We start from the raw sequence: 27,407 nt of genomic DNA, 5'->3' as shown, positions 1-27,407 counted from the left end.
CAATCTGTGGGTGACCTGAAGAGGGCACTGTACGCAGGAGATGCCCTCGCAATATATCAGATATGTAGCTACTGCAAGGAAAAAGCAGGCAAAGATTGCCAATCCTAGATTTGCCAGGCTGATAGACTCCTACCCAAAAAGACTGAGTGTGGTCATAAATTCAAAAGGATATTTCAAAGTATGTTTATGCACCCAGGTTTAGTTCTTTAGTTTTATTTTTCCACCCAAAAATATTTCAATTTTGGTTTTCAATAGAATTGTACAGATTACAGGTGACTTTAAAAGGCAAGAAGTGATATGATCCTTACAGAGCTGTGACCTCAACATCAAGCCTGTCTGTAAAGCCATCATAAGAGAGAGTATGATTAACCCTATTTTCTCTAGGAGCATTATACTGACTAAAATGGGTTGTCCTAGGACTACTGGTCTCAGAAATTATATGATGCGCATATACAATTTTGTACTTCTCCGAACCAAAGTAAAATTCCATATATAAAAGTTTTCGAGAAGAGAAGACTTTCTGGAGAACATAGAGTTAATAGAGGCATTGGCATCACGTGTTCGAAAGCAAACGAGTTAAGACCCGCCTCACCGTGATTACTATCCTGTTTTCTGCAATGGCGTTTGCAGCCCTAAAAGACGAGCTAACTTGCTCCATCTGCTTAAACATCTACACAGATCCTGTACTGCTAAGATGTGGACACAACTTCTGCCGGGTCTGCATTGATCGAGTGGTGGAATCACAGGAGGCTTCTGAAGTCTACAGCTGTCCTGACTGCAGAGGACAATTTCTGGAGTGTACTGCATTGCAAAGCAACCTAAAGCTATGTAACATAGTGGAATATTTCCATTCTACTCAACCTGAGACAGAGATATTCTGCGTTAGTTGTATAGACGCTCCTGTGCCCGCTGTTATATGCTGCTTGCATTGTGAGGTTTCCCTGTGTGAAAACCACCTGAGAGTCCACAGCAAGTCCCGAGAACATGTCTTAATGGAGCCTTTTAGATCCCTAAGGATGAAGAAATGTCCCTCTCACCAGAAGACCCTTGCATATTATTGCTGCGATGAAAATGTTTGTATCTGTCTTTCGTGTTTGCTGAATGGAGAACATCGAGAACACCAGGTGATCGATATGAATGAAGCATTTAGGAAGAAAATGGACAAACTGAAAAGTGTAATAGCAAAAGGAGCTTTAATAAGGGAAGACGTTGATGAAAAAATCCAAAATCTTCAGACGCACAATCAGGACTGGACGGCAAAATCAGCAAATTTAACAGAGTTTGTTAATGTCACATTTAAGGAAAAGAAGAGGCTGTTGGAGGTTGTAGCAAACAGAGTCCTGGACGAGATTGCAAGACGTGAAGAACAGACGTCACTCTCAATCTCCGATCTGAAATCCCAACTGGACAGGAAAAGGACTGAACTGTCCAGAAAGATCCATCACATTGAGAAATTGTGCAACTCTGTCGATCCACTAAATCTCCTACAGGACCAAAAAACTGATAATGTCAATTACTTCTCTGACCTTGATATGATGGACATATGCAGGAGAGTTGATAAAATCACCAATGATGCAGAGAACTTCGATAAGGTTTGGGTATTAAAGATGGTAGACAAAGGTTTGTCTGAAATTATGGATGGTGTTGGCCAGATTAAAGATATCCCAACCAACAAGGCTACGGAGATATTATTAGACATCAACTCTGCTTCCAACAACATCTGCGTGTCTGGAGACCTGAAAACAGTATCTTGTTCAGAAGTACACCAGAACCGTCCGGAAACACCGGAAAGATTTGAAGATGCCAAAGTAATAAGTACCAGGAGTTTTACATCCGGTCATCATTACTGGGATATGGATACTTGCAAGTCAGGGGGATGGAGACTTGGTGTAGCGTATGCCAGTGTGGAGAGGAGAGGACCTCTAGCTATTATTGGGAAGAATAAGAAGTCTTTGGGCCTACGCAGGGATGGTGACAACTACTTTATAAGATACAATGATAAAGAAATCAAGATAAAGCACAAGATTGTGTGTGAAAAAATCAGAATAGATCTTAATTATGACGCTGGGAAGTTATCATTTTATGAGCTGAGTGACCCCATCGCTCACATACACACCATAACTATTGCCTTCACGCAGCCCCTTCATGCTGCGTTTGCCGTTTACGATAAAGGGTGGGTCAGGCTAAGAAACTGAGGGTGATCCCCAATAATATGCACGACCCAACGGCAATATTGACTGGTCATTTTCCACACATTACTCAGTTGCATTTTATGGGGTAAACGCTTTTTAATAATATACATACGCCTTTATACACCATGAGAGTTACAAAAAGAAATCCCTGCTTGTTCAGTGTCTGCACATGCTTTTCTCTGGTGATCTGCATTCTTGGGGATGTTTTTCTTTTTTTTTACTACATATGTTGCATGTTGAAAAAAAAACAAAGTTTCAGGGTTGAATATTTTTTTTGACAGAGGTTATCGTTTTACTGGTGGATTAACTCTTTCTATACCTTGGACCTTAAAGGAAGACGTGCCACTTTTAGGTGCCGTAGTGAAATGATAAAACATTACGACTCTTGCCATCTACATCAGATAAGCGTCTTCTACTCTCTAAAAGGACCAGTCGTGGACCCGACATATTGCGGACGGGAAGTGATGTACACAACAAATGTAGTATTACAGCTCCTACATTGGGGTATCTTGGGTGAGGGGGGTTTAGTGTACGACTCAACTACCGTTCTTATGAATAACACAAAAACAGGAGCATATTTTATGACCACATCTATATTTCTTGTATTCTACATACAAGTAACTGTTTTTGTTATCACTATTGCTGAACATACTGACACAGAATATTCCCAAGGTAGGTGCTCGACGAGATATAAATGTAATCCCCCCAACAAACATTTTATTGTAGGAATGAATTTACTAACAATATCACAAATCAATAGTAGCGCAACATAAATTTGTAATTATTCAAATGTTTTCCCTATATAATGTGCATCACTGTATATCGCTATGTTATGACTAAGTGTTGTCAATGTTTTTGCTCTAATTTTAATTAGACCAGTGAATAAAGCCTTGAAACTTCTTACTTTAGCATGTACCGACCCATTTCCAATTTTTTGCTTCAACAATTGGTCTTCCTAGATCGTCTCATTCACGAAAAAAAGGTTAGCCTGCGTCCACTATATTACCGCCTCCTATGTACAAAAATATAACTGCTAAAATACTGCTCCCACGTACAAGAATATATCTACTATAATACTTTCCCAATGCACAAGAATATAACTACTATAATACTGCACCTATGTACAAGAATATAACTACTATAATACTGTCCTCTATGTACAAGAATATAACTACTATAATACTGCCCCTATGTACAAGAATATAACTACTATAATACTGCCCCCTATGTACAAGAATATAACTACTATAATACTGCCCTATGTACAATATAACTACTATAATACTGCATCTATGTACAAGAATATAACTACTATAATACTGCCCTATGTACAAGAATATAACTACTATAATACTGCACCTATGTACAAGAATATAACTACTATAATACTGCTCCTATGTACAAGAATATAACTACTACTTTTTTTTTTTTTGGTAGAGCATTGAACAGCAAGGTGGATTGTTGCTGAGGGAAAAAAAAAATCTTTAAATCTTCAGCTTAGCGAGTGTGAACGAGCTGAGTGTGACCTGAGTGTAAGGGTACCGTCACACTGTACCATTTTCATCGCTACGACGGCACGATCCGTGACGTCGCAGCGTCGTATGATTATCGCTCCAGCGTCGTAGACTGCGGTCACACGTTGCAATCACGGCGCTGGAGCGATGCCGAAGTCCCCGGGTAACCAGGGTAAACATCGGGTTACTAAGCGCAGGGCCGCGCTTAGTAACCCGATGTTTACCTTGGTTACCAGCGTAAACGTAAAAAAAACAAACAGTACATACTTACATTCCGGTGTCTGTCCCCCGGCGTCTCAGCTTCTCTCCACTGTGTAAGCACAGCGGCCGGAAAGCACAGTGGTGACGTCAGACGTCACCGCTGTGCTCGCTTTCCGGCTGGCCGGCGCTCACAGTGCAGAGAAGCTGAGACGCCGGAGGACAGACACCGGAATGTGAGTATGTACTGTTTGTTTTTTTTACGTTTACGCTGGTAACCACGGTAAACATCGGGTTACTAAGCGCGGCCCTGCGCTTAGTTACCCGATGTTTACCCTGGTTACAAGCGAACACATCGCTGGATCGCTGTCACACACAACGATCCAGCGATGTCAGCGGGTGATCAAGCGACGAAAGAAAGTTCCACACGATCTGCTACGACGTACGATTCTCAGCAGGATCCCTGATCGCTGCTGCGTGTCAGACACTGCGATATCGTAACGATATCGCTAGAACGTCACGAATCGTACCATCGTAGCGATGGAAATGGTACTGTGTGACGGTACCCTAAGTGTGAACGGCGGTGAGTGTGACTTGTGATTCAGTGACTTTGGATATAGGGAGTTTCCAAGGGAGGAATTGCTGAATTACTGTCTGTATTTTATTAATACTTTGTATTTATTTTTATTTAACGTTTCTGTCTGGTGCAATCCCCATTAGGAAATGTGCTCCACTATTGTTAATGCCATCCAGTGCACATCTTGCCACATGTATGCAGTCCTTGACCAGCCGGTCGAGGGTGCATACTGCTGTGCGAGATGTGAGCACGTTGAGCATTTGGAAGCCCAGATTCTAGATCTAAATGTGCAGCTGGCAACACTGAGATCCATAGACAATATGGAGAGGAGTCTTCTGCTCACAGAGCAGACGCTCAATGGGATAGATGGGGGGGGGGGATGGTAGGATGGAGCTGCAGGACAGTGAAGTAGCTAGCTGGGTGACATTCAGAAAGCGGGGTAGAGGGAAGAGTGCCAGGGAGGCTAGTCCTGATCTGGCACACCCCAATAAGTTTGCTAAGTTGGCAGATGAGGGGGGTGCCAGTACAGGGGTAGCACTGCTGCAGCCAGGCATGTCCTCTGAAAGCAGGAGAAGTGACTGCTACAGTAAGGAGGGAAATAGGAGAGCAGGGCAGGCCAGACAGGTGCTGGTAGTGGGGGACTCAATTATTAGGGGAACAGGTAGGGCAATCTGTCACAAAGACAGGGATCGTCGGACGGTGTGCTGCCTACCTGGCGCTCGAGTCCGACACATCGCTGATCGGGTGGACAGATTACTGGGAGGGGCTGGTGAGGACCCAGCGGTCATGGTGCACATTGGCACAAATGACAAAGTTAGAGGTAGGTGGAAGGTCCTTAAAGATGATTTCAGGGAATTAGGCTGCAAGCTGAAAGCAAGGACCTCCAACGTGGTATTTTCCAAAATACTGCCTGTGCCACGCCAGAGAGGCAACGGGAGATTAGGGAGGTTAATAAGTGGCTCAAGAATTGGTGTAGGAAGGAGGGGTTTGGGTTCCTGCAGAACTGGGCCGACTTCTCAGTTGGCTACAGGCTCTACGCTAGGGATGGGCTGCACCTAAATGGGGAAGGTGCAGCTGTGCTGGGGGAGAAAATGGCTAGAAGGTTGGAGGAGTGTTTAAACTAGGGATTGGGGGGAGGGTATTCAATTTATAGGAGGGGAAGATAGTGCAGATAGAGACCTGGGCACAAATAAGGAAGTTGGGGGTGGCATGGGGGGTGGGGTTAGAACAGTTAATAATTTAAGAAAGAATAGAGGTACAGAGAGGAACATCAAGTGCATGTATACTAATGCCAGAAGCCTCGCCAACAAAATGGACGAATTAGAATTAATGTTGTTGGAGCATAATTATGACATGGTGGGGATATCTGAAACATGGCTGGATGAGAGCCATGACTGGGCTGTTAACTTGCAGGGCTATAGCCTTTTCAGAAATGACCGTACAGATAAGCGAGGGGGTGGGGTGTGTCTGTATGTAAAATCGACCTTAAAACCCATCCTGCGTGATAATATAGGTGAATCTAATGAAAATGTAGAGTCCCTGTGGGTGGAGATAAGGGGAGGGGGAAAAATAACTTGGGGAATAGTGATCACAAAATAATAAGTTTTCGTGTATCCTTTAATAAGATGTGTAGCAGAGGGGTGACAAGGACACTAAACTTCAGGAGGGCAAATTTCCAACGGATGAGGGATGATCTTGGTGCAATTAACTGGGACGATATCCTGTGACATAAAAATACACAAAGAAAATGGGAGACGTTTATTAGCATCCTGGATAGGACCTGTGCACAGTATATACCGTATGGGAATAAACATACTAGAAATAGGAGGAAACCAATATGGCTAAATAGAGCTGTAAGGGGCGCAATAAGGGACAAAAGGAAAGCATTTAGAGAATTAAAGGAAGTAGGTAGTGATGAGGCATTAAATAAATACAGAAAATTAAATAAATTCTGTAAAAAGCAAATCAAGGCAGCAAAAATTGAAACAGAGAAACTCATTGCCAGAGAGAGTAAAAATAATCCCAAAATATTCTTTAACTACATAAATAGTAAGAAACTAAAAAAATTAAAGTGTTGGCCCCCTTAAAAACAGTCTGGGGGAAATGGTGGATGAGGATGAGGAAAAAGCCAATATGCTAAATGACTTTTTTCATCAGTATTTACACAAGAAAATCCCATGGCAGACAATATGATCAGTGATAACAAAAATTCCCCATTAAGTGTCACCTGCTTAACCCAGCAAGAAGTACGGCAGCGTCTAAAAATCACTAAAATTGACAAACCTCCGGGCCCGGATGGGATACACCCCCGAGTACGGCAGGAATTAAGTACAGTCATTGATAGACCATTATTTTTAATCTTTAAAGAGTCCATAATAACAGGGTCTGTACCACAGGACTGACGTATAGCAAATGTGGTGCCAATATTCAAAAAGGGGACAAAAACTGAACTCGGAAATTATAGGCCAGTAAGCTTAACCTCTACTGTGGGTAAAATCATGGAGGGCATTCTAAGGGATGCTATGCTGGAGTATCTGAAGAGGAATAACCTCATGACCCAGTATCAGCACGGGTTTACTAGGGACCGTTCATGTCAGACTAATTTGATCAGCTTCTATGAAGAGGTAAGTTCCAGACTGGACCAAGGGAACTCAGTAGATGTAGTGTATATGGACTTTTCAAAAGCTTTTGATATGGTGCCACACAAAAGGTTGATACATAAAATGAGAATAATGGGGATAGGGGAAAATATGTGTAAGTGTGTTGAGAGCTGGCTCAGGGATAGGAAACAAAGGTTGGTTATTAATGGAGGACACTCGGACTGGGTCACGGTTAGCAGTGGGGTACCACAGGGGTCAGTTTTGGGACCTCTTCTTTTTAACATATTTATTAACCCCTTTCTGCCAGCTGACGGAATAGTACGTCAGCTGGCAGATCCCCTGCTTTGAGGTGGGCTCCGGCGGTGAGCCCACCTCAAAGCCGCGACGTCAGCTGTTTTGTACAGCTGACATGTGCGCGCAATGAGCACGAGCGGAATCGCAATCCGCCCGCGCCCATTAACTAGTTAAATGCCGCTGTCAAGCGCTGACAGCGGCATTTAACTAGCGCTCCCGGCCGCGCGTCCGGAAGTGCTCACACCGCTGACCCCCATCACATGATCGGGGGTCAGCGGTGCATTGCCATAACAACCAGAGGTCTCCTTGAGACCTCTATGGCTGTTGATGGCCGATTGCTTTGAGCGCCACCTTGTGGTCGGCGTTCAAAGCAACCCTGCATTTCTGCTACATAAAGGTGATCTGTGCTTCACCTCTATGTAGCAGAGGCGATCGTGTAGTGCATGCTTCTAGCCTCCTATGGAGGCTATTGAAGCATGCCAAAATTAAAAAAAAAAAAGTGTTTAACCCCTTCACCCCGAAGCCTGTTTTCACCTAAGTGACAGGGCCAATTTTTAGAATTCTGACCACTGTCACTTTATGAGGTCATAACTCTAAAACGCTTCAACGGATCCTGGTGATTCTGACATTGTTTTCTCGTGACATATTGTACTTCATGATAGTGGTAAAACTTCTTCGATATGACTTACATTTATTTGTGAAAAAAACAAAAATTTGTCGAAAATTATGAAAATTTAGCAATTTTCAAACTTTTAGTTTTTATGCCCTTAAATTAGAGAGTTATATCTCATAATATAGTAAACAACATTTCCCACATGTCTGCTTTACATCAGCACAATTTTAGAAACATAATTTTTTTTTGTTAGGGAGTTATAAGGGTTAAAAGTTGACCAGCGATTTCTCATTTTTGCAACAAAATTTGCAAAACCATTTTTTTTACGGACCACCTCGCACTTGAAGTGACTTTGAGGGGTCTATATGACAGAAAATGCCCAAAAGTGACACCATTCTAAAAACTGCATCCCTCAAGGTACTCAAAACCACATTCAAAAAGTTTATTAACCCTTCAGGTGCTTCACAGGAATTTTTGGAATGTTTAAAAAAAATTGAACATTTAACTTTTTTTTCACAAAATTTTTACTTCAGATGCAATTTGTTTTATTTTACCAAGGGTAACAGGAGAAATTGGACCAAAAAAGTCGTTGTACAATTTGTCCTGAGTACGCCGATACCCCACATGTTGGGGTAAACCATTGATTGGGCACATGGCAGAGCTCGGAAGGGAAGGAGCGCCATTTGACTTTTCAATGCAAAATTGGCTGGAATTGAGATCGGAACCCATGTCGTGTTTGGAGAGCGCCTGATGTGCCTAAACAGTGGAAACCCCCACAAGTGACACCATTTTGGAAAGTAGACCCTCTAAGGAGCTAATCTAGATGTGTGGTGAGCACTTTGAACCTCCAAGTGCTTCACAGAAGTTTATAATGTAGAGCCGTAAAAAAAATTCATATTAATTTTCACAAAAAATGATCTTTTTGCCCCAAATTTTTTATTTTCCCAAGGGTAACAGGATAAATTGGACCCCAAAAGTTGTTGTGCAATTTCTCCTGATTACGCTGATACTTCATATATGGGGATAAACCACTGTTTGAGCGCATGGCAGAGCGCGGAAGGGAAGGAGCGCCATTTGACTTTTCAATGCAAAATTGGCTGGAATTGAGATCGGAACCCATGTCGTGTTTGGAGAGCCCCTGACGTGCCTAAACAGTGGAAACCCCCACAAGTGACACCATTTTGGAAAGAAGACCCCCTAAGGAACTTATCTAGATGTGTGGTGAGCACTTTTAATCCCCAATTGTTTCACTAAAATTTAGAATGTAGCGCTGTGAAAATTAAAAAATAATTTTTTCTTTCCACAAAATGATGTTTTAGCCCGCAATTTTTTTTTCCCCAAGGGTAACAGGAGAAATTGGACCACAAAAGTTATTGTCCAATTTGTCCTGAGTACGCTGATACCCCATACATTGGGGGGAACCACTGTTTGGGCGCACGACAGAGCTCGGAAGGGAAGGAGCGCTGTTTGAAATGCAGACTTAGATGGATTGGTCTGCAGGTGTCATGTTGCATTTGCAGAGCCCCTGATGTACCTAAACACTAGAAACCCCCCACAAGTGACCCCATATTGGAAACTAGACCCCCCAGGGAACTTATCTAGATGTGTTGTGAAAACTTTGAACCAACAAGTGTTTCACTACAGTTTATCACGCAGAGCCGTGAAAATAAAAAATATTTTTTTTTCCACGAAACTGATATTTTAGCCCCCACGTTTTTATTTTCCCAAGGGTAACAGGACAAATTGGACCCCAAAAGTTGTTGTCCAACTTGTCCTGAGAACGCTGATACCCCATATGTTGGGGGGAACCACTGTTTGGGCGCACAGGAGAACTCGGAAGGGAAGGAGCACTGTTTTAGTTTTTCAAAGCAGAATTGGCTGGAATTGAGATCGGACGCCATGTCGCCTTTGGAGAGCCCCTGATGTGCCTAAACAGTGAAAACTCCCCAATTCTAACTGAAACCCTAACCCCCACCCTAACCCCAGCCCTAACCCCAACCCTAACCCTAGCTCTAACCCTAGTCCTAACCCTAGCGCTACTTTCACACTAGCGTTTTTTTGCATACGTCGCAATGCGTCATTTGGCGAAAAAACGCATCCTGCAAAGTCATCTGCAGGATGCGTTTTTTCCCCATAGACTAACATTAGCGACGCATTGCGACGTATTGACACACGTCGTGTTGTGGCAGACCGCCGGCAGCAAAAAACGTTACATGTAACTTTTTTGTGCCGACGGTCCACCATTTCCGACCGCGCATGCGCGGCTGGAACTCCGCCCCCACCTCCCCGCACCTCACAATGGGGCAGCGGATGCGTGGAAAAACAGCATCCGCTGCCCCCGTTGTGCGGCGCTTGCACAGTATGCGTCGGGCCGACGCAGCGCGACGGCCCCGTACCGACGCTAGTGTGAAAGAAGCCTAACGAGAAAATGGAAATATATATTTTAAAATTTTATTATTTTTCCCTAACTAAGGGGGTGATGAAGGGGGATTTGATTTACTTTTATAGCGTTTTTTGGGCGGATTTTTATGGTTGGCAGCCGTCACACACTAAAAGACGCTTTTTATTGCAAAAAATAGTTTTTGCATCACCACATTTTGAGAGCTATAATTTATCCATATTTTGGCCCACAGAGTCATGTGAGATCTTGTTTTTTGCGGGACGAGTTGACGTTTTTATTGGTACCATTTTCGGGCACATGACATTTTTTGATCGCTTTTTATTCCGATTTTTGGGAGGCGGAATGAACAAAAACCAGCAATTCCTGAAATTCTTTTAGGGGGGGGCGTTTATAGCGTTCCACGTTTGGTAAAATTGATAAAGCAGTTTTATTCTTCAGGTCAGTACGATTACAGCAATACCTCATTTATGTAATTTTTTTATGTTTTGGCGCTTTTACACAATAAAAACTATTTTATGTAAAAAAATAATTGTTTTTGCATCGCTTTATTCTGAGAGCTATAACTTTTTTATTTTTCTGCTGATGATGCTGTATGGCAGCTTTTTTTTTGCGGGACAAGATGATATTTTCAGCGGTACCATGGTTATTTATATCCGTCTTTTTGATCGCGTGTTATTCCACTTTTTGTTTGGCGGTATGAGAATAAAGCGTTGTTTTTTGCCTCGTTTTTTTTTTTTACGGTGTTCACTGAAGGGGTTAACTAGTGATATAGTTTTATAGGTGGGGTCGTTACGGACGCGGCGATACTAAATATGTGTACTTTTATTGTGTGATTTTTTTTATTTAGATAAAGAAATGTATTTATGGGAATTTTTTTTTTTTTTTTCTTTATTTAGGAATTTTTTTTTTCTTTTTTTTTTTTTACACATGTGGACATTTTTTTCTTTACTTTGTCCCAGGGGGGGGGACATCACAGATCGCCGATCTGACAGTGTGCACAGCACTCTGTCAGATCACCGATCTGACAGGCAAGGGCAGAGGCTTGCCGGCACCTGCTATTAGGAACTCTCAGCAGGCGCCGGCAAGCTAGGTCATCTCATGACTCGGAAGGAGTCCCGCGGCCATCTTGGATCCGGGGACTCCTTCCAGGTCACCGGAGCAGCGCGATCTCATCGCGTTGCTCCGGTGGGAGAGCGCAGGGAGCCCCCGTCCCTGCGCGATCCCCCTCTATGCCGCTGTCACTATTGACAGCGGCATCAGAGGAGTTAAATGCCTGCGATCGGCGATAGCGCCGATCGTGGGCATTGCTGCGGGGTGTCAGCTGTCATATACAGCTGACACCCGCACCCGATCACCGTGGCGCTCAGCGCGAGACCGCGGTGATCGATGCGCCGTACTAGTACTGCTGCTGGCACAAATGCAGTGCCGGCAGCGCAGTACTAGTACGGCGCATGTCGCGAAGGGGTTAAAAATATAAAAAAATATAAAAGTTCAAATCACCCCCCTTTCGCCCCAATCAAAATAAAAAAAAAAAAAAAATCAAACCTACACATATTTGGTATTGCCGCGTTCAGAATCGCCCGATCTATCAATAAAAACAAAGGATTAACCTGATCGCTAAATGGCGTAACAAGAAAAAAAATCAAAACGCCAAAATTACGTTTTTTTGGTCGCCGCGGCATTGCATTAAAATGTAATAACGGGCGATCAAAAAAACGTATCTGCACCAAAATGGTATCATTAAAAATGACAGCTTGGCATGCAAAAAATAAGCCCTCACCCGACCCCAGATCACGAAAACTGGAGACGCTACGGGTATCGGAAAATCGCGCTTTTTTTTTTTTTTTTAGCAAATTATGGAATTTTTTTTCACCACTTAGATAAAAAATAACATAGACATGTGAGGTGTCTATGAACCCGTAATGACCTGGAGAATCATAATGGCAGGTTAGTTTTAGCATTTGGTGAACCCAAACAAAAAACAAGTGTGAGATTGCACTTTGTTTGCAATTTCATCACACTTGGAATTTTTTTCCCGTTTTCTGTTACACGGCATGGTAAAACCAATGGGATCGTTCAAAAGTGCATCTCGTCCCGCAAAAAATAAGCCCTCAGATGGCCATATTGACGGAAAAATAAAAAAGTTATGGCTCTGGGAAGGAGGGGAGCGAAAATCGAAAACGAAAAAATGGAAAAAGCTCCGGGGGTGAAAGACCTTGTAGTGAGTGCACTGCGGTGAGGGTACAAGCGGCTCCGTAAATGGTATTCGCTATCGCTTGCGTCTAGCCTCCATTTTACTGCTATCGCTGGCGTCTAGCTTCTGTTTTACTGTTCTGTCTTCATACACGTTGATACGGTGTGTGATCTGACATACGGCATAAACCACTTCTGTCTCCCAAATAAGCAGACTGTTCTCTGTAGTCTAACTTGTTTATTGGTAACATGAGCGTGGTAAAACTATAAGAATATAAATAATATGGATAAGTATTGAGCCAAATAACAAAACAACTGATACTTTACAACTAGCAGGCAAAATATACAGGATGATGCAACTTCTATATATAACTACATACAGCAGGTCACTGATGATCACATTTCTTATGTACTGGCTGCTATACAGTTAATCGCATTCTGTACAACACTACATTGCAGGAACAGGGATAACAATCTTACCGGATAAACTTAACCAGGATGGCAAGCAAGTGAGGTAGTTCCAACACAGCAGATAACACGTGTGTCTAGGGAAGTCACAGAGAGAAAAATGGAGTTTCCCTATCCCATTATACCTTGGTGCAATCCCACAATGCAACACTCTAATTATTACTAAAAACACAGGTTATAAATATAATCACCACTGGGTGGTGCTAGAACACAGCAAAAAACACTGTCCTTGTTAAAATGGACAGAACATATAGCTCTCAAAATGTGGTGATGCAAAAACTATTTTTTTGCAATAAAAAGCGTCTTTTAGTGTGTGTTGTCTGCCAAAAAATCCGCAAAAAAAACGCTATAAAAGTAAATCAAACCCCCCTTCATCACCCCCTTAGTTAGGGAAAAATAATAAAATTTTAAAAAAATGTATTTATTTCCATTTTCCCATTAGGGTTAGGGTTACGGTTAGGGCTAGGGTTAGGGTTGGGGTTAGGGTTGGGGCTAAAGTTAGGGCTAGTTAGGGTTTGGATTACATTTACGGTTGGGATTAGGGTTATGGTTGGGATTAGGGTTAGGGGTGTGTTTGGGTTAGGGCTTCAGTTAGAATTGGGGGGTTTCCACTGTTTAGGCACATCAGGGGCTCTCCAAACGCGACATGGCGTCCGAACTCAATTCCAGCCATTTCTGCGTTGAAAAACAAACAGTGCTCCTTCCCTTCCGAGCTCTCCCGTACGCCAAAACAGGGGTTTACCCCCACATGTGGAGTATCAGCGTACTCAGGACAAATTGGACAACACATTTTGGGGTCCAATTTGTCCTGTTACCCTTGGAAAAATACAAAACCGGGGGCTAAAAAATAATTTTTGTAGAAAAAAAAAAGGATTTTTTATTTTCACGGCTTTGCGTTATCAACTGTAGTGAAACAATTGGGGGTTAAAAGTGCTCACCACACATCTAGAAAAGTTCCTCTTAGGGGGTCTTCTTTCCAAAATGGGGTCACTTGTGGGGGGTTTCCACTGTTTAGGCACATCAGGGGCTCTGCAAATGCAACGTGACGCCTGCAGACCAATCCATCCAAGTCTGCATTCCAAACGGCGTTCCTTCCCTTCCGAGCTCTGCCGTGCGCCAGTGTTCCCCCCCACATATGGAGTATCAGCGTACTCAGGACAAATTGGACAACAACTTTTGGGGTCCAATTTCTCCTGTTACCCTTAGGAAAATAAAAAATGTGGGTCGAAAAGATCATTTTTTGTGAAAAAAATATGATTTTTTTTTACGGCTCTACATTATAAACTTCTGTGAAGCACTCGGAGGTTCAAAGTGCTCACAACACATCTAGATTAGTTCCTTAGGGGGTCTACTTTCCAAAATGGTGTCACTTATGGGGGGTTTCCACTGTTTAGGCACATCAGGCGCTCTCCAAACGCGACATGGTGTCCGATCTCAATTCCAGCAAATTTTGCATTGAAAAGTCAAATGGCACTCCTTCCTTTCCGAGCTCTGCCATATGCCCAAACAATAGTTTACCCCAACATATGGGGTATCAGCGTACTCAGGACAAATTGTACAACGACTTTTGTGGTCCAATTTCTCCTGTTACCCTTGGTAAAATAAAACAAATTGGATCTGAAGTCAAAATGTTGTGAAAAAAGTTCCTGTGAAGCACCTGAAGGGTTAATAAACTTTTTGAATGTGGTTTTGAGTACCTTGAGGGGTGCAGTTTTTAGAATGGTGTCACTTTTGGGCATTTTCTGTCATATGGACCCCTCAAAGTCACTTCAAGTGTGAGGTGGTCCCTAAAAAAAATGGTTTTGCAAATTTCGTTGTAAAAATGAGAAATCGCTGGTCAATTTTTAACCCTTATAACTTCCTAACAAAAAAAATTGTGTTTCCAAAATTGTGGTAATGTAAAGCAGACGTGTGGGTAATGTTATTTATTAACTATTTTGTATGATATGACTCTCTAATTTAAGGGCATAAAAACTAAATTTTGAAAATTGCTAAATTTTCGCCTAATTTCCAATTTTTTTCACAAATAAACGCAAGTCAAATCGAAGAAATTTTACGACTACCATAAAGTACAACATGTCACGAGAAAACATTCTCAGAATCACCAGGATCCGTTGAAGCGTTTCAGAGTTATGACCTCATAAAGTGACAGTGGTGAGAATTGAAAAAAATGGCCGGATCAGGAAGTTGAAAACAGGCTTCAGGGTGAAGGGGTTAAAATCCAAAACCGTGTTTACCAAGTACCCAATGTTATTTATTTGCATTATTGCTTCTACTTATAGCAGGGTATTATTTAATTTTGTAGCTGTCTTGGGTTGCCCGTTTTATGGCCATTGTGAACATGCTCCAATCTTGCTTGGATTCCAACTTGTACTCCTGTCCCTCTTTTTCAGTTCAGCCTCCGAAATCTTGTAGAAATCCTTCCCAGAAGAGAGCGAGTTGTTATAAGGTTGGTGACATGTTCCCTATATGACAACTCACAGTCCCACTACCATAAAGATCTGAATAGTTAGGATTAATATCTACAACCTGCCATTTTAAAGTCCCATGACATAGGGAGGAAGTACACTAGGCTCATGGCTTCTTATACTGGGATAAAAGCATTTGCGGTACCATGAAAATCTGAACAGGGGGTTATGGATAACCTTGAACATGATCTTGTATATCATCAGTGTGAAGGAAAATTAAAGTTCCATGGGAATGTACCTAGACTAATGGATTGTGAGAAAACTAAATGGGGAGGTTTTTCAATTAGTACTTTTATTTCATATTTTCAGAAAGCGCCATAACATTCTGGAATTCTTTTATACTAACATTGTGTGAGAGATATGCTTTTTGGATAGATGTCTCACATTTATGCAATGTGATTTGTGGGTGGGGACCATATAACTGATGCAGAGTTGCTGACCATGCCCCAGAAGAAGCTTTTGACAGCGAAACCCAGGGTCGAGCTGATCAGGATGCTACTAAACTTAAACATTGAAAGCCTTTCTTTTGTATTATGCCTTCGAGAGTAATTGAGAATTAAGTCCTTTTTTAACTTTGCATTACTGGATGGTTTGCTCTTTTGCACTTTGTTCACATAACAGAATAGAACACAGGGAGAGGCAGTGGATAAGAAGATTGCTTGATGCATACGCCTGAGGGACACACATATTGCTGGAGGAACTTTGAAAATGGACACCAGCAGCACACCGATACTTTAGCTAAGGGGTAGAGCAGGGAGACATGATCTCCCTGCTCTACCACTCTCTGTTGTCTACAGAAGGGGCAAATGTGGACAATGTTTTCTAGGGCATTTGAACAGGAAATTAATATTTTCTAGGGGGCAATTTTACCATCTTGGAGGGCACAAAGGAGGCATCATTATGTAAGGGGCACAGTGGAGAACATTGCTATATGGGGCAGTAAGATAAGTACTGTTATTGCACTACACAGTAGGTGCAGTAATAGGGACACATGCGGCAGCAGCGGCTCAGTAGTGGGGTAGCCGTCAGATTGGGAATACATTGGGACGGTGCTGGAAATGTGAGTCAAATGTGTCTTTGTTGTAATCTCTGCAGACAAGTCCTGGCTGGAAGAAGTTGTCATGTCGGTCTGGGCCAGATGGAAAAGATGTGATCAATGAATGATTCCATTAGAAAGAACGTCATTTGTAAGTCACCATCTACATCTGTACTATAATCAGATGTGTGTTCTGCAGGACTAGTGTCCATCACTATATGGTCACCTTATGGTGGTAATATTCGTGTGCTTCCTAGGGCTGCCACCAGGAATTTCAGGGCCTATACTGGCAAAATTTTCGGGCCCCCTTGAGACTCCACCCCAGCTCCGCCTCCACCCCTTGAACATTCCACAGTCCCACCACACAATCTTGGAAACACTCCACTTCTGCACCATGTCTTCACTAATCACATATTAATGGTTCCCATCGAACACCATGTCACACACAGCCATCAGCTTGTTTTCCCCCAAAGATTTTTTAAGCTGCCACCACGACAAGGTTAAACTCTTTTGGCCGGGCCTTACTCTAACATATTAACCATCCATTATATGCTGTACTTTTTTTTATTATTTTTATTTATTTTTCATTACAGGAATGTATCAGGTACATTTTTTAAAATGAACAAGACTATATACAAGGGAGAAATACAGCCATGCCACACCATGGCCAAACCACATATTACCACCACATAGTGAATGAATACAAGGCAAAAATAACGCCACACCATGACCAGACCACATATTACCACCACATAGCGACCAAATACTACAATACTGATCATTAATTAAAAAACAAACAAAACAATACTAATATTACCATAAGTGCCATTATACATAGGACAGGTAATGCAGTGATCACTGGTGACATTATACACAGGAGCTCTATTTAGCATAGTGTACAGGTAATACAATGATTACCAGTGACATTATACACAGGAGCTCTGTATATAGTAAGCAGTATACATTGTCATTGTACATGTAATACAGGGCTCACCGGTGACATACACAGCAGCTCTGTATTTAGCATATAGTACCAGGTAATACAGGGATCACCGGTGACATTATGCACAGGAGCTCTGTATATACAGTGAAAGAAATAATTATTTGATCCCTTGCTGCGTTTGTAAGTTTGCCTACTTACAAATTATAGACTATTCACGTCTTTAAGGGTAGGTTAATTTTAACATGGAGAGATAAAATATCAAAAATAAAATCCCGAAAATCACATTGTATAAATTATATAATGTTATTTGCATTTTGCAGTGAGAAATAAGTATTTGATCCCCTACCAACCATTAAGAGTTCTGGCTCCTACAGACCAGTTAGACGCTCCTAATCAACTCGTTACCTGCATTAAAGACAGCTGTCTTACATAGTCACCTTAAGGCTGTGTGCCCACGCTGCGTTTTTTATGCGTTTCCGCCACAGCAGAAACGCTTAACAAAAGCTTAAAAAACGCATTCCCATGCAAACCTATGGGATTCCGCAGTTGCTGTGCCCATGCTGCGGATAAAATCCGCAGCATGTTCATTATTTCTGCATAATCGCGGTGATTGAGCCGCCATAGGATTGCATTGAAACGCTCACTTTATGCATGTGGCTATGCCCACCATGAGTAAAGTGAGCGCTTTATGTGCGGATGGTACCCAGGGTTAGGAGGAGAGGAGACTCTCCTTCAGGCCCTGGGTACAATATTCCTGTAAAAAAAAAGAAATAAAATAAAAAATAGAGATATACTTACCTTCTGATGGACCCCGGAGTCCTCCCGCCTCTCAGCGGTGCACGTGGCGGCTTCCGTTCCCAGGGATGCATTGCGCGAATCACCTGAGATGACGTCACAAAGGTCCTTCGTGCAAAGCATCCCTGGGAACGTAACGTACCAGGAGCGCCGCGGAGGAGATCGGGGCCATCGGAAGGTGAGAATAACCATATTTTTTATTTTTTTATTATTTTTAACAATATATATTTTTACTATTGATGCTGCATAGGCGGCATCAATAGTAAAAAGTTGGTCACACTTGTCAAGCACTATGGCTCAAATCACTTTGAAAAGTGCAATTAAAAGGAAAAAGCTAATTATGCATGCGTTTTACCCACTGCAGGGAGTTGCAGAAATGCTGCGGACATTTCCGCAGCATTTCTGAATCGTGGGCACATAGCCCTATAAAAGATGCCTGTCCACAGGCTCAATTAATCAGTCAGACTCTAACCTCTACAACATGGGCAAGACCAAAGTGCTTTATAATGATGTCAGGGACAAGATCATAGACCTGCACAAAGCTGGAATGGGCTACAAAACCATAAGTAAGACGCTGGGTTAGAAGGAGACAACTGTTGGTGCAATAGTAAGAAAATGGAAGAAATATAAAATGACTGTCAATCGACAATGATCTGGGGCAACGTGCAAAATCTCACCTCATGGGGTATCAATGATCATGGGGAAGGTGAGAGATCAGCCTAAAACTACATGGGGAAACTTATTAATGATCTTAAGGCAGCTGGGACCACAGTCACCAAGAAATCGATTGGTAAAACATTACGCCATAAAGGTTTAAAATCCTGCAGTGCCAGCAAGGTTCCCTGTTGAAGAAGGCACATGTGCAGGCCCGTCTGACGTTTGCCAATGAACACCTGGAGGATTCTGTGAGTGACTGGGAGAAGGTGCTGTGGTCAGATAAGTAAAAAATTGAGCTCTTAGGCATTAACTCAACTCGCCGAGTTTGGAGGAAGAGAAATGCTGCCTATGACCCAAAGAACACCGTCCCCACTGTCAATCATGGAGATGGAAACATTATGTTTTGGGGGTGTTTCTCTGCTAAGGGCACAGGACTACTTCACAACATCATTTGGAGAATGGATGGAGCCATGTACAGTAACATAATCCTGAGTGACAACCTCCTTCCCTCCGCCAGGACATTAAAAATGGGTCATGGCTGGGTCTTCCAAGACAATGACCCAAAACATGCAGCCAAGGCAATAAAGGAGTGGCTCAGAAAGAAGCACATTAAGGTCTTGGAGTGGCCCAGCCAGTCTCCAGATCTGAATCCTATAGAAAACTTATGGAGGGAGTTGACTCTCCGAGTTGCCAAGTGACCGTCACAAAATCTTAATGATTTAGAGATGATCTGCAGAGAGGAGTGGACCAAAATTCCTCCTGACATGTGCGCAAACTTCATCATCAACTACAAAAAATGTCTGCTGTGCTTGCCAACAAGGGTTTTGCCACCAAGTATTAAGTTTTGTTTGCCAGAGGGATCAAATACTTATTTCTCACTGTAAAATGCAAATAATTTTATATAATTCATACAATGTGATTTTCTGGATTTTATTTTTGATATTCTATCTCTCAATGTTAAAATTAACCTACCCTTAAAATTATAGACTGTTCAGGTCTTTGTCAGTGGGCAAAATTACAATATCAGCAAGGGATCAAATAATTAATTCCTTCACTGTAGTGTATAGTGTACAGGTAATATTGATCACCAGTGACATTATACACAGGAGCTCAGTATATAGTGTCAATTTACAGGTAATACAGGGATCACCAGTGACATTATACACAGGAGCGCAGTATATAGTGTACAGGTAATACAGTAATCACTGGTGACATTATACACAGGAGCTCTGTATATAGTGTCAGTGTACAGGTAATATAGTAATCACTGATATTATACACAGTAGCTCTGCATATAGTGTCAGTGTACAGGTAATACAGGGATCACCAGTGACATTATACACCAGCACTGTATACAATATACAGTGTATAGTGTCAGTGTATAGGTAACCCACTGACTCACTGATGATGTCTCTATTTGAAGTCCTTCATCTTCATCCACCACAGACCATGATCACTTCTAACAGCCAGGACACGTCTCTGTCGAAAATAAGTTATCTAGAGCACATTCTCCAATTTTTCCCCGACTTCTCCACTACGCGAAGTGAAGAAAAAAAACAAGTCTCGCCCTGCAAAGCAACCGGACAACCCCCCACTGAAAACAGTATCTTCAAATATAAAATACATCACATCAGTAATAATATCCCTTAGTTAGCCCCTAAAGTAATAATGTCCCATATTCAGCTCCCATATGTACTCCATTCTGGACCCCACGTCTCACTCCTGGCCCGTATGTTCTTCCATTCTGCCCTGTATGTTCTTCCATTCTGCCCCATATCACTCCATCCTTCCCCCTTGTTACACCATTCTGATCTCATGTCTCTCAGTCCTTCCCCCCCTCCTTCCTCATGTCTCTTGGCCATGTTCCCATAGTGCGTTTTTTTTTTTTTAAAGAAATTACTGGGATTTGTTGAATCATTCTGATGTTATTGCCACCTAAAGGGTCACATCAGAGCTGAAAAAATGTGGGGTTAAAGCTCCATACCGTCCACATAGCCCTTAGCCAAATGTTGAAAACGAGCAAAAATCTCTTTCTAGTTGTAGACAATGTAGTAAAGATTTAGATATGAAGTTGTATCTCTTGTCCGTCGGCAAATCACGCAGTTGCCGAACTTTGTGGGCACCATGTTCTGTTGAACGTTTACCACAAACGATTCTGGCCAGAATCTCCGTTACCTGCATGAAGTCCGATACAAGTCGCTTATAGGAGGTCGCTAAGAATCCAAAGTACAAATGTCTGATCTTAACTAAAGCCTTTTTGGAATTCTTCATTCTTCAGGCAATATGTATAAAAGGAACATCAAAACGGGAAGGGGTGGGAAACAAAACATACCATTGGTTAAAAACTAGTACACCCATTACAGACATTCAAATCTTCTGAAACTGTAGCCTTTGCCTTACTTGGTGGAGGGAAGACAATTTAGGCGGTGTCATTTCTTATGGACCAACTAGAACTTCATTTTTTAGCTGTGGTGTCTAACGCTCTAAGAGAAAAGTTGTCCTCCTCTCGGTCTGAACAGTCAGGCTAAGGAATTTGTGGCCACAGGACAATGGATGGACCATTGCTACAATTACAGCTAAAAAGATGCTTCGTGTTACAACATGGGCAATGGGCAAGAATCCAAACCTGCCCGATTTTTGCACAACTACCCTCCCAACTGTGAAAGCAGCATGCCATTGTCATATAGCGCTACATAGCCACAAATCACCATCGTGCAGGCGCGGTCCCGTAACGTTCTCTGTTTGCTAGGCCTCTGTCAGGATCCCACCCCTGACAGGGACCCCTCCGAATCTTCCCCAACAACACCCTCTGCCACAAGGTGTTGCCTGGTTCCAACCCAGTCAGCTTTCTCTCTAACTTCCTGCCTAACCCCCAGTTTTACCAGATTGTGAGGAGTGGCCTAATAAATAGAACCCTTAGCTCCCCCTGGAGGCCAGACTGTGAAATGTATTGGTGTCTGTGATACCTGGTCAGATGAACTCCTTCAGTGCCATCAGACGTACCATAGCCCCCCTTAGCGGCGGAGCAACAGTACTGCAACGACCAGGACTCTGGGGCGCTGCACTCCCCCCCGGTTAAATCCAGTACTCCTGGACTGGGTAGAAAACAACAATACATGTCAGCAAAAAGACATACAATTTTGAAAATACAAGTAAACTTTTTTTTAACAGAGCTTCCCTTTATGGGAGGTGAGGACACTTGAACGTTACAAACATGGTTAAATACTTTCAATAACAGGCTATAAATAACTTCTCTTACCCAACCGGGTATTCTACTAAGTGCAAAATCTTTGAACAATAATTTAACATTGCCTTTAAGGAAGTACTCGCTAAATCCACTAAAGACCTTCTTATAAGACATTATAAGGCTACTTAACGTTTTTGCACTTTACGTCTGCAGGACCGCCTGTCCTAACTGCTCCAGACCTACTGCCTCTCCTTTCTGTACAGGACCGCCCCTTTCCGCCCGGGCCTACTGTCCTTCCACTACTATACACAGTATAGAACATATCATTTTTCTTTCAGTTCAAGATCACTGAGCCATCTCTGTATGGCTCCTAGGAGGACTCACTAACTAACCCCGTACGGGTTCACTTCCTGTCCTCGTTCTTCTATCAACATCATTAAACATTTCTTACAATCAACTAGTTAGTTACATTCAACTTTCACATATCAGCATTAGTACTTTCTCTTTTAGAGCATCATCATTCTCTAAGCACTATCAATGAACATCCCCTTTAAGAGGGGACCAAGTCTCTATGAGGTAGTGCAACTTCTCAAGCTGCAAGTTTGTTCGCAATAAGGACTCCAGTAATGTTTTCAAAAGCAGTATCTTCGCAAAGTGTCCTTTCTTTATGTAAAACCAGTAGCGAGCACCTTTAAGAAGGTGCAAACTATTTACAAAATCAGTTTTTGAATCATTCACCGTCCATGATTCGGCAGTCTCTTGATAACTGAAGCTACAAGTAGAAAACAAACAAAAACAATAGGGATCCCGGGTCAACAAAGGGATCCCTTTAAGAATAACCCTAGACGGGTTTTAGCAGCAAAACAGTGAAAACAATTAACTATGTACATTCAATAAAGCATTCTTGCTTACTCTGATTGTGGCTGTGCAGGGGGTGGTCTCCGATCCGCGGCCGATGCGGTATCAGTACCGGTGGTTGATCTCTCAGGTGCCGTCAGATCACTCGGTGTCTGGATCTGAAGGCTAACCCTGTTTGCAAGTTCGGTAGCCGCCACAAGGCGGACGGTGGTGAGAGTAACAAGATCTGTCAAGCCCGGATCAGTCATGGTCGGGGCAACAGGTGACGCCCCTTCAGGCTCACAGTGTTGGACATTCCGAGCGCACCACCCTTGCGCACTCCGGTGGCGGGTGTAGGTCACCTGATCCCCCCTTTGCAATGGGTCACCATATTGGTTACAGCAGGGAGTTTTCACGTTATAACTAGTAACGAAGACGTCAGTCGGTAGTCCCGGTTCCTGTATGGAAGCCCCAACCCCTCTTCGGGTGGAAGGCCAGCACAGTTCCCCGCTTTACCACGTCTTTCCTGCCGTGCGCAGACTTTCTGCGTTGCGTTTGTGGCGTGTCAAGTTGTTCCGTCTTGTCTCGGTGTCTCCAATGCAAGATTAAACATTGTTTATGCTGTTCCCAAGTGAGCACAGCAAGGGTGAGGCCGTCCTCCCGGGCTCCATCTGGCCCGGTCCAGGGGGTGTCCCACCGGAGGACCACCCCGTCTGGGCCCACGTCTATGGGTTCTCCCATCTTGATCGGTAGTGGAGGTACCAGCTTCCCCATCGCGTCGGGGGTGAGGATCACCCGCTCCACCGAGAAGAAACAGTTATTGCTGGGGTGAGGAGCGGTCACGGGAGCGGTCAGGAGAGCTGGATCGGTCGAGGGAGCAGAATCGGCCGGGGGAGTAAGGGCGCCGTCCATACCTGCACCTGATGTGATTCCACCGATGTCGATCTGTTCCGTTGACGAGGACACTGGAATCGGCTGCAGCCCGGACCACGGCTCCTCCGAGGTGGCCTCCTGATGTGGCTCCGCCCTCCATGGCTCCGTGGTGGGGATAGGTAGGCTCGGCTCCTCCGTCGGCGGCTCCCAGGAGTCCAGATCCTTCACCGGCGGTGGACGCGAGTCCGCCTCTGGTGGGTGAGGGCAAGCCAGGCTCACTTCGCCGCTGCTCAGGCACTTGCTGATCGTCATCGCTGTCCGGCATTCGGCGGCAACGCATGCACCTGGCTCCGCCATGTCTCCGAGTTCGAGCTCCTTCTTCACCTCGTTCCCGCCGTTGCAAATCAAGGGGCGGTTCTCCTCTGCTGCTGGGCAAGTCGTCATCTCGCAGCAGAAGTCGGAGGGGGCGGTCGCTACTTCTGGCGCCGCTTTGGTAATCTCCTCCCATGGCACGCCCTCCTTCTCCCTCTGCACTATGTAACTATGTAAGTCACAGTCCAAGTATAATAAATCACAGTTCCAAGGCACACATGACCCGATTCTTCAGGCTTAAGTAGATCCTGTTCGTGACGCCAAAATTGCAGCGCCCCCACTGCCGCAGGGCCGAGGGGTACCCGGTACCGGGCCTCTGAGTCTCTGCTCTGGGGTTGTCACAGCGGCTAGGCCCAGTCCGTGACCCTGCTGAGGGGCGCACAATAAAAGGTGGTGGTATGGTGCTGATGTTATGGTGCGGTGTAGTGCCGGTCGCAGTCAATAACGAGGACACCAGGTTGCAGTCTCTTTACCTCTTTACTGAAGGCTTCTGAGTCCTCAATCCGGAATACGGTTAACTGGGCTGCGCAAGTCCGGCCGGTCCGATGGCACCTCCAGAGTTCCCTTTGCAGGTGGAAATCTGTGCCTACCTTCCTGCGCTTATGTGTTGTGGTCCTCCCCTGCTGTGCTTACGGGATAGTCCCCACAACTGTTGTGTCTGTTTCTCGTGTTCCCTCACAACTCGATTCTGATGTTCTCCCTCTACGTCCCCCTGATCTTACGGTTAGGACGCACCCGTATGACGGGGAGGCTCGGAGCTCTTCCGGGACTCCAGCGTCACCCCACTCCTGTTGTTACCCCCCTGTGTCTTCCTGGGTCTGGGTGAGACAGCCCGCCTGTAACTGACTGTCCTGCCGTAGGTTTGAAGTTTGGCTTGGAGCTCTATACTTCCTCGGCGTTCCGGCCACCGGTTATGCGCCTCAATAGGATGTTGCCTCGTCTTACTGCACGACTCCTACTGGTATTCTCCTTGTTGCGTTGATCTCGTTTCTCACTCAGCACAATAAACCTTGCTTCTTGTCCTTTCTTGGGGTACCGCCGCTATATCGTGCAGGCGCGGTCCCGTAACATTCTCTCTGTTTGCTAGGCCTCTGTCAGGATCCCACCCCTGACAGGGACCCCTCCGAATCTTCCCTTACAACACCCTCTGCCACAAGGTGTTGCCTGGTTCCAACCCAGTCAGCTTTCTCTCTAACTTCCTGCCTAACCCCCAGTTTTACCAGATTGTGAGGAGTGGCCTAATAAATAGAACCCTTAGCTCCCCCTGGAGGCCAGACTGTGAAATGTATTGGTGTCTGTGATACCTGGTCAGATGAACTCCTTCAGTGCCATCAGACGTACCATAGCCCCCCCCTTAGCGGCGGAGCAACAGTACTGCAACGACCAGGACTCTGGCGCGCTGCATAGCGCTACCTGTTGGAAGTAGCGATCCTACAAGTCACAATCAACCCTTTTAACGAGTCGTGCAATATGACTTAGGATAAAAGCCAAATCAGTATCTCGCTTCGCACTGACGAGGGCCAACAGCCCGAAACACCGTGTCTGCGAACTGAGATACTGATTTGGCTTTTATCCTAAGTCATATTGCAAGACTCGTTAAAGGGTTGATTGTGACTTGTAGGATCGCTACTTCCAACAGGTGGCGCTATAGAGTTTAAGTCCTCTTTTACTCAGAAGAGGCAATTTGCATATTTAATTTCCCAGAGGAGCATTGCACGGCGAATAAGCCTCCTTACCTTGACAAGCCAGAGATGGTATGTCACTCTCCATAAGGAGAAACGATACACCTAAAATAAAGCATTTTCACCTCTGGCTAGGTTCCCACAAATCTTTGTGTTCTCGCTTCTGTTTATGTAACCCCTGCAGCCAATCATCGCCTGTCTGATGACTTAAAAAAAAAGAAGAGCTGCATACTGTACATTCTGCAGTATACACGTGGGGCTATAGGAGTAGCCGCCAAGATAGGCATCTGAGGTCTGCATGCAACAACTCCATACATCAGTTGCATACCACCACTTTAAATCATGAACTTCATATTTTATGGGGGGGGGGAGTTTAGGTGGAGATTTTTTTTTTTCTCCTTTAGGTGGTCCTTCTTCAGAGTCAGAATTCACTGCTCCTATGATAGAACTCCAATTGGCAGAGATGAACGTTGCAGTATTCCTTCATCTTGGACTGATGTCTGATGCTTAGGATGGATTCTGCTCCACAACAAACAGACATAGAATGGTCAATCCGTCTCATTTATTTATTTTTTTTTTGCACTTACCATCTAAGAACGTGCAGATTTCTTAATCAAGATGTCACCACACCATCTCAATAAAATTTGTCTGAAGACAAATCTACATCTCTGGACCAGATATCACCTCCCTACTAACCAGAATCCCTCAATGTCTATCCGCTATTTCATCCTTCTTCTCCGCTAGATTTCTACAACTGAACATGGACAAAACAGAATTCATCATCATCTTTCCCCATCTCACGCGACCCCCCCAACAAACCTATCCATTACAGTAAACGGCTGCCCACTCTCCCCAGTCCCACAAGCTCGCTGTCTCGAGGTAATCCTTGACTCTGATCTCTCCTTCAAACCACATATCCAAGCCCTTTTCACTTCCTGCCGACTTCAATTCAAAAATATTTCACGGATCCGTACATTCCTCAACCAAGAATCTGCAAAAACCCTAGTCCATGCCCTCATCATCTCTCGCCTTGACTACTGTAACCACCTGCTCTGTGGCCTCCCCTCGAACACTCTCGCACCCCTCCAATCTATTCTAAACTCTGCTGCCCGACTAATCCACCTGTCCCCCCGCTATTCCCCAGCCTCTCCCCTCTGTCAATCCCTTCACTGGCTCCCCATTACCCAGAGACTCCAGTACAAAATCCTAAGCATGACATACAAAGCCATCCACAACCTGTCTCCTCCATACATCTGTGACCTCATCTCCCGATACTTACCTGCACGCAACCTCCGATCCTCACAAGATCTCCTCTCCTCTTATATCCTCTTCCCACAATCGCATACAAGATTTCTCTCGGGCATCACCCCTACACTGGAACTCTACCACAACATATCAGACTCTCGTCTACCATGAAACCTTCAAAAAGAACCTGAAGACCCACCTCTTCCAACAAGCCTACAACATGCAGTAACCACCGATCGACCAAGCCACTGCACGACCAGCT

At 44.0% G+C, this 27,407-nt stretch overlaps 1 protein-coding gene across 1 annotated transcript; it reads left to right on the top strand.

Annotated features, from left to right (window-relative positions):
- Window positions 1-617: 617 nt before the first annotated feature.
- On the top strand, window positions 618-2,195 carry LOC143768134 (E3 ubiquitin-protein ligase TRIM39-like). Its single transcript, XM_077256821.1, has one exon. The coding sequence runs from the start codon at window positions 618-620 to the stop codon at window positions 2,193-2,195; it is 1,578 nt and encodes a 525-aa protein (XP_077112936.1).
- The last annotated feature ends 25,212 nt before the right edge of the window (window positions 2,196-27,407 follow it).

This window comes from Ranitomeya variabilis, chromosome 4 (genome assembly GCF_051348905.1).
Source record: "Ranitomeya variabilis isolate aRanVar5 chromosome 4, aRanVar5.hap1, whole genome shotgun sequence".
NCBI classification, from domain to species: domain Eukaryota; kingdom Metazoa; phylum Chordata; class Amphibia; order Anura; family Dendrobatidae; genus Ranitomeya; species Ranitomeya variabilis.
This window is presented reverse-complemented; position numbering and strand designations above follow the sequence as displayed.

Excerpts from the sequence above, each read along its gene's own strand:
- LOC143768134 (XM_077256821.1), top strand. The coding sequence starts at position 618 with ATGGCGTTTGCAGCCCTAAAAGACGAGCTAACTTGCTCCATCTGCTTA.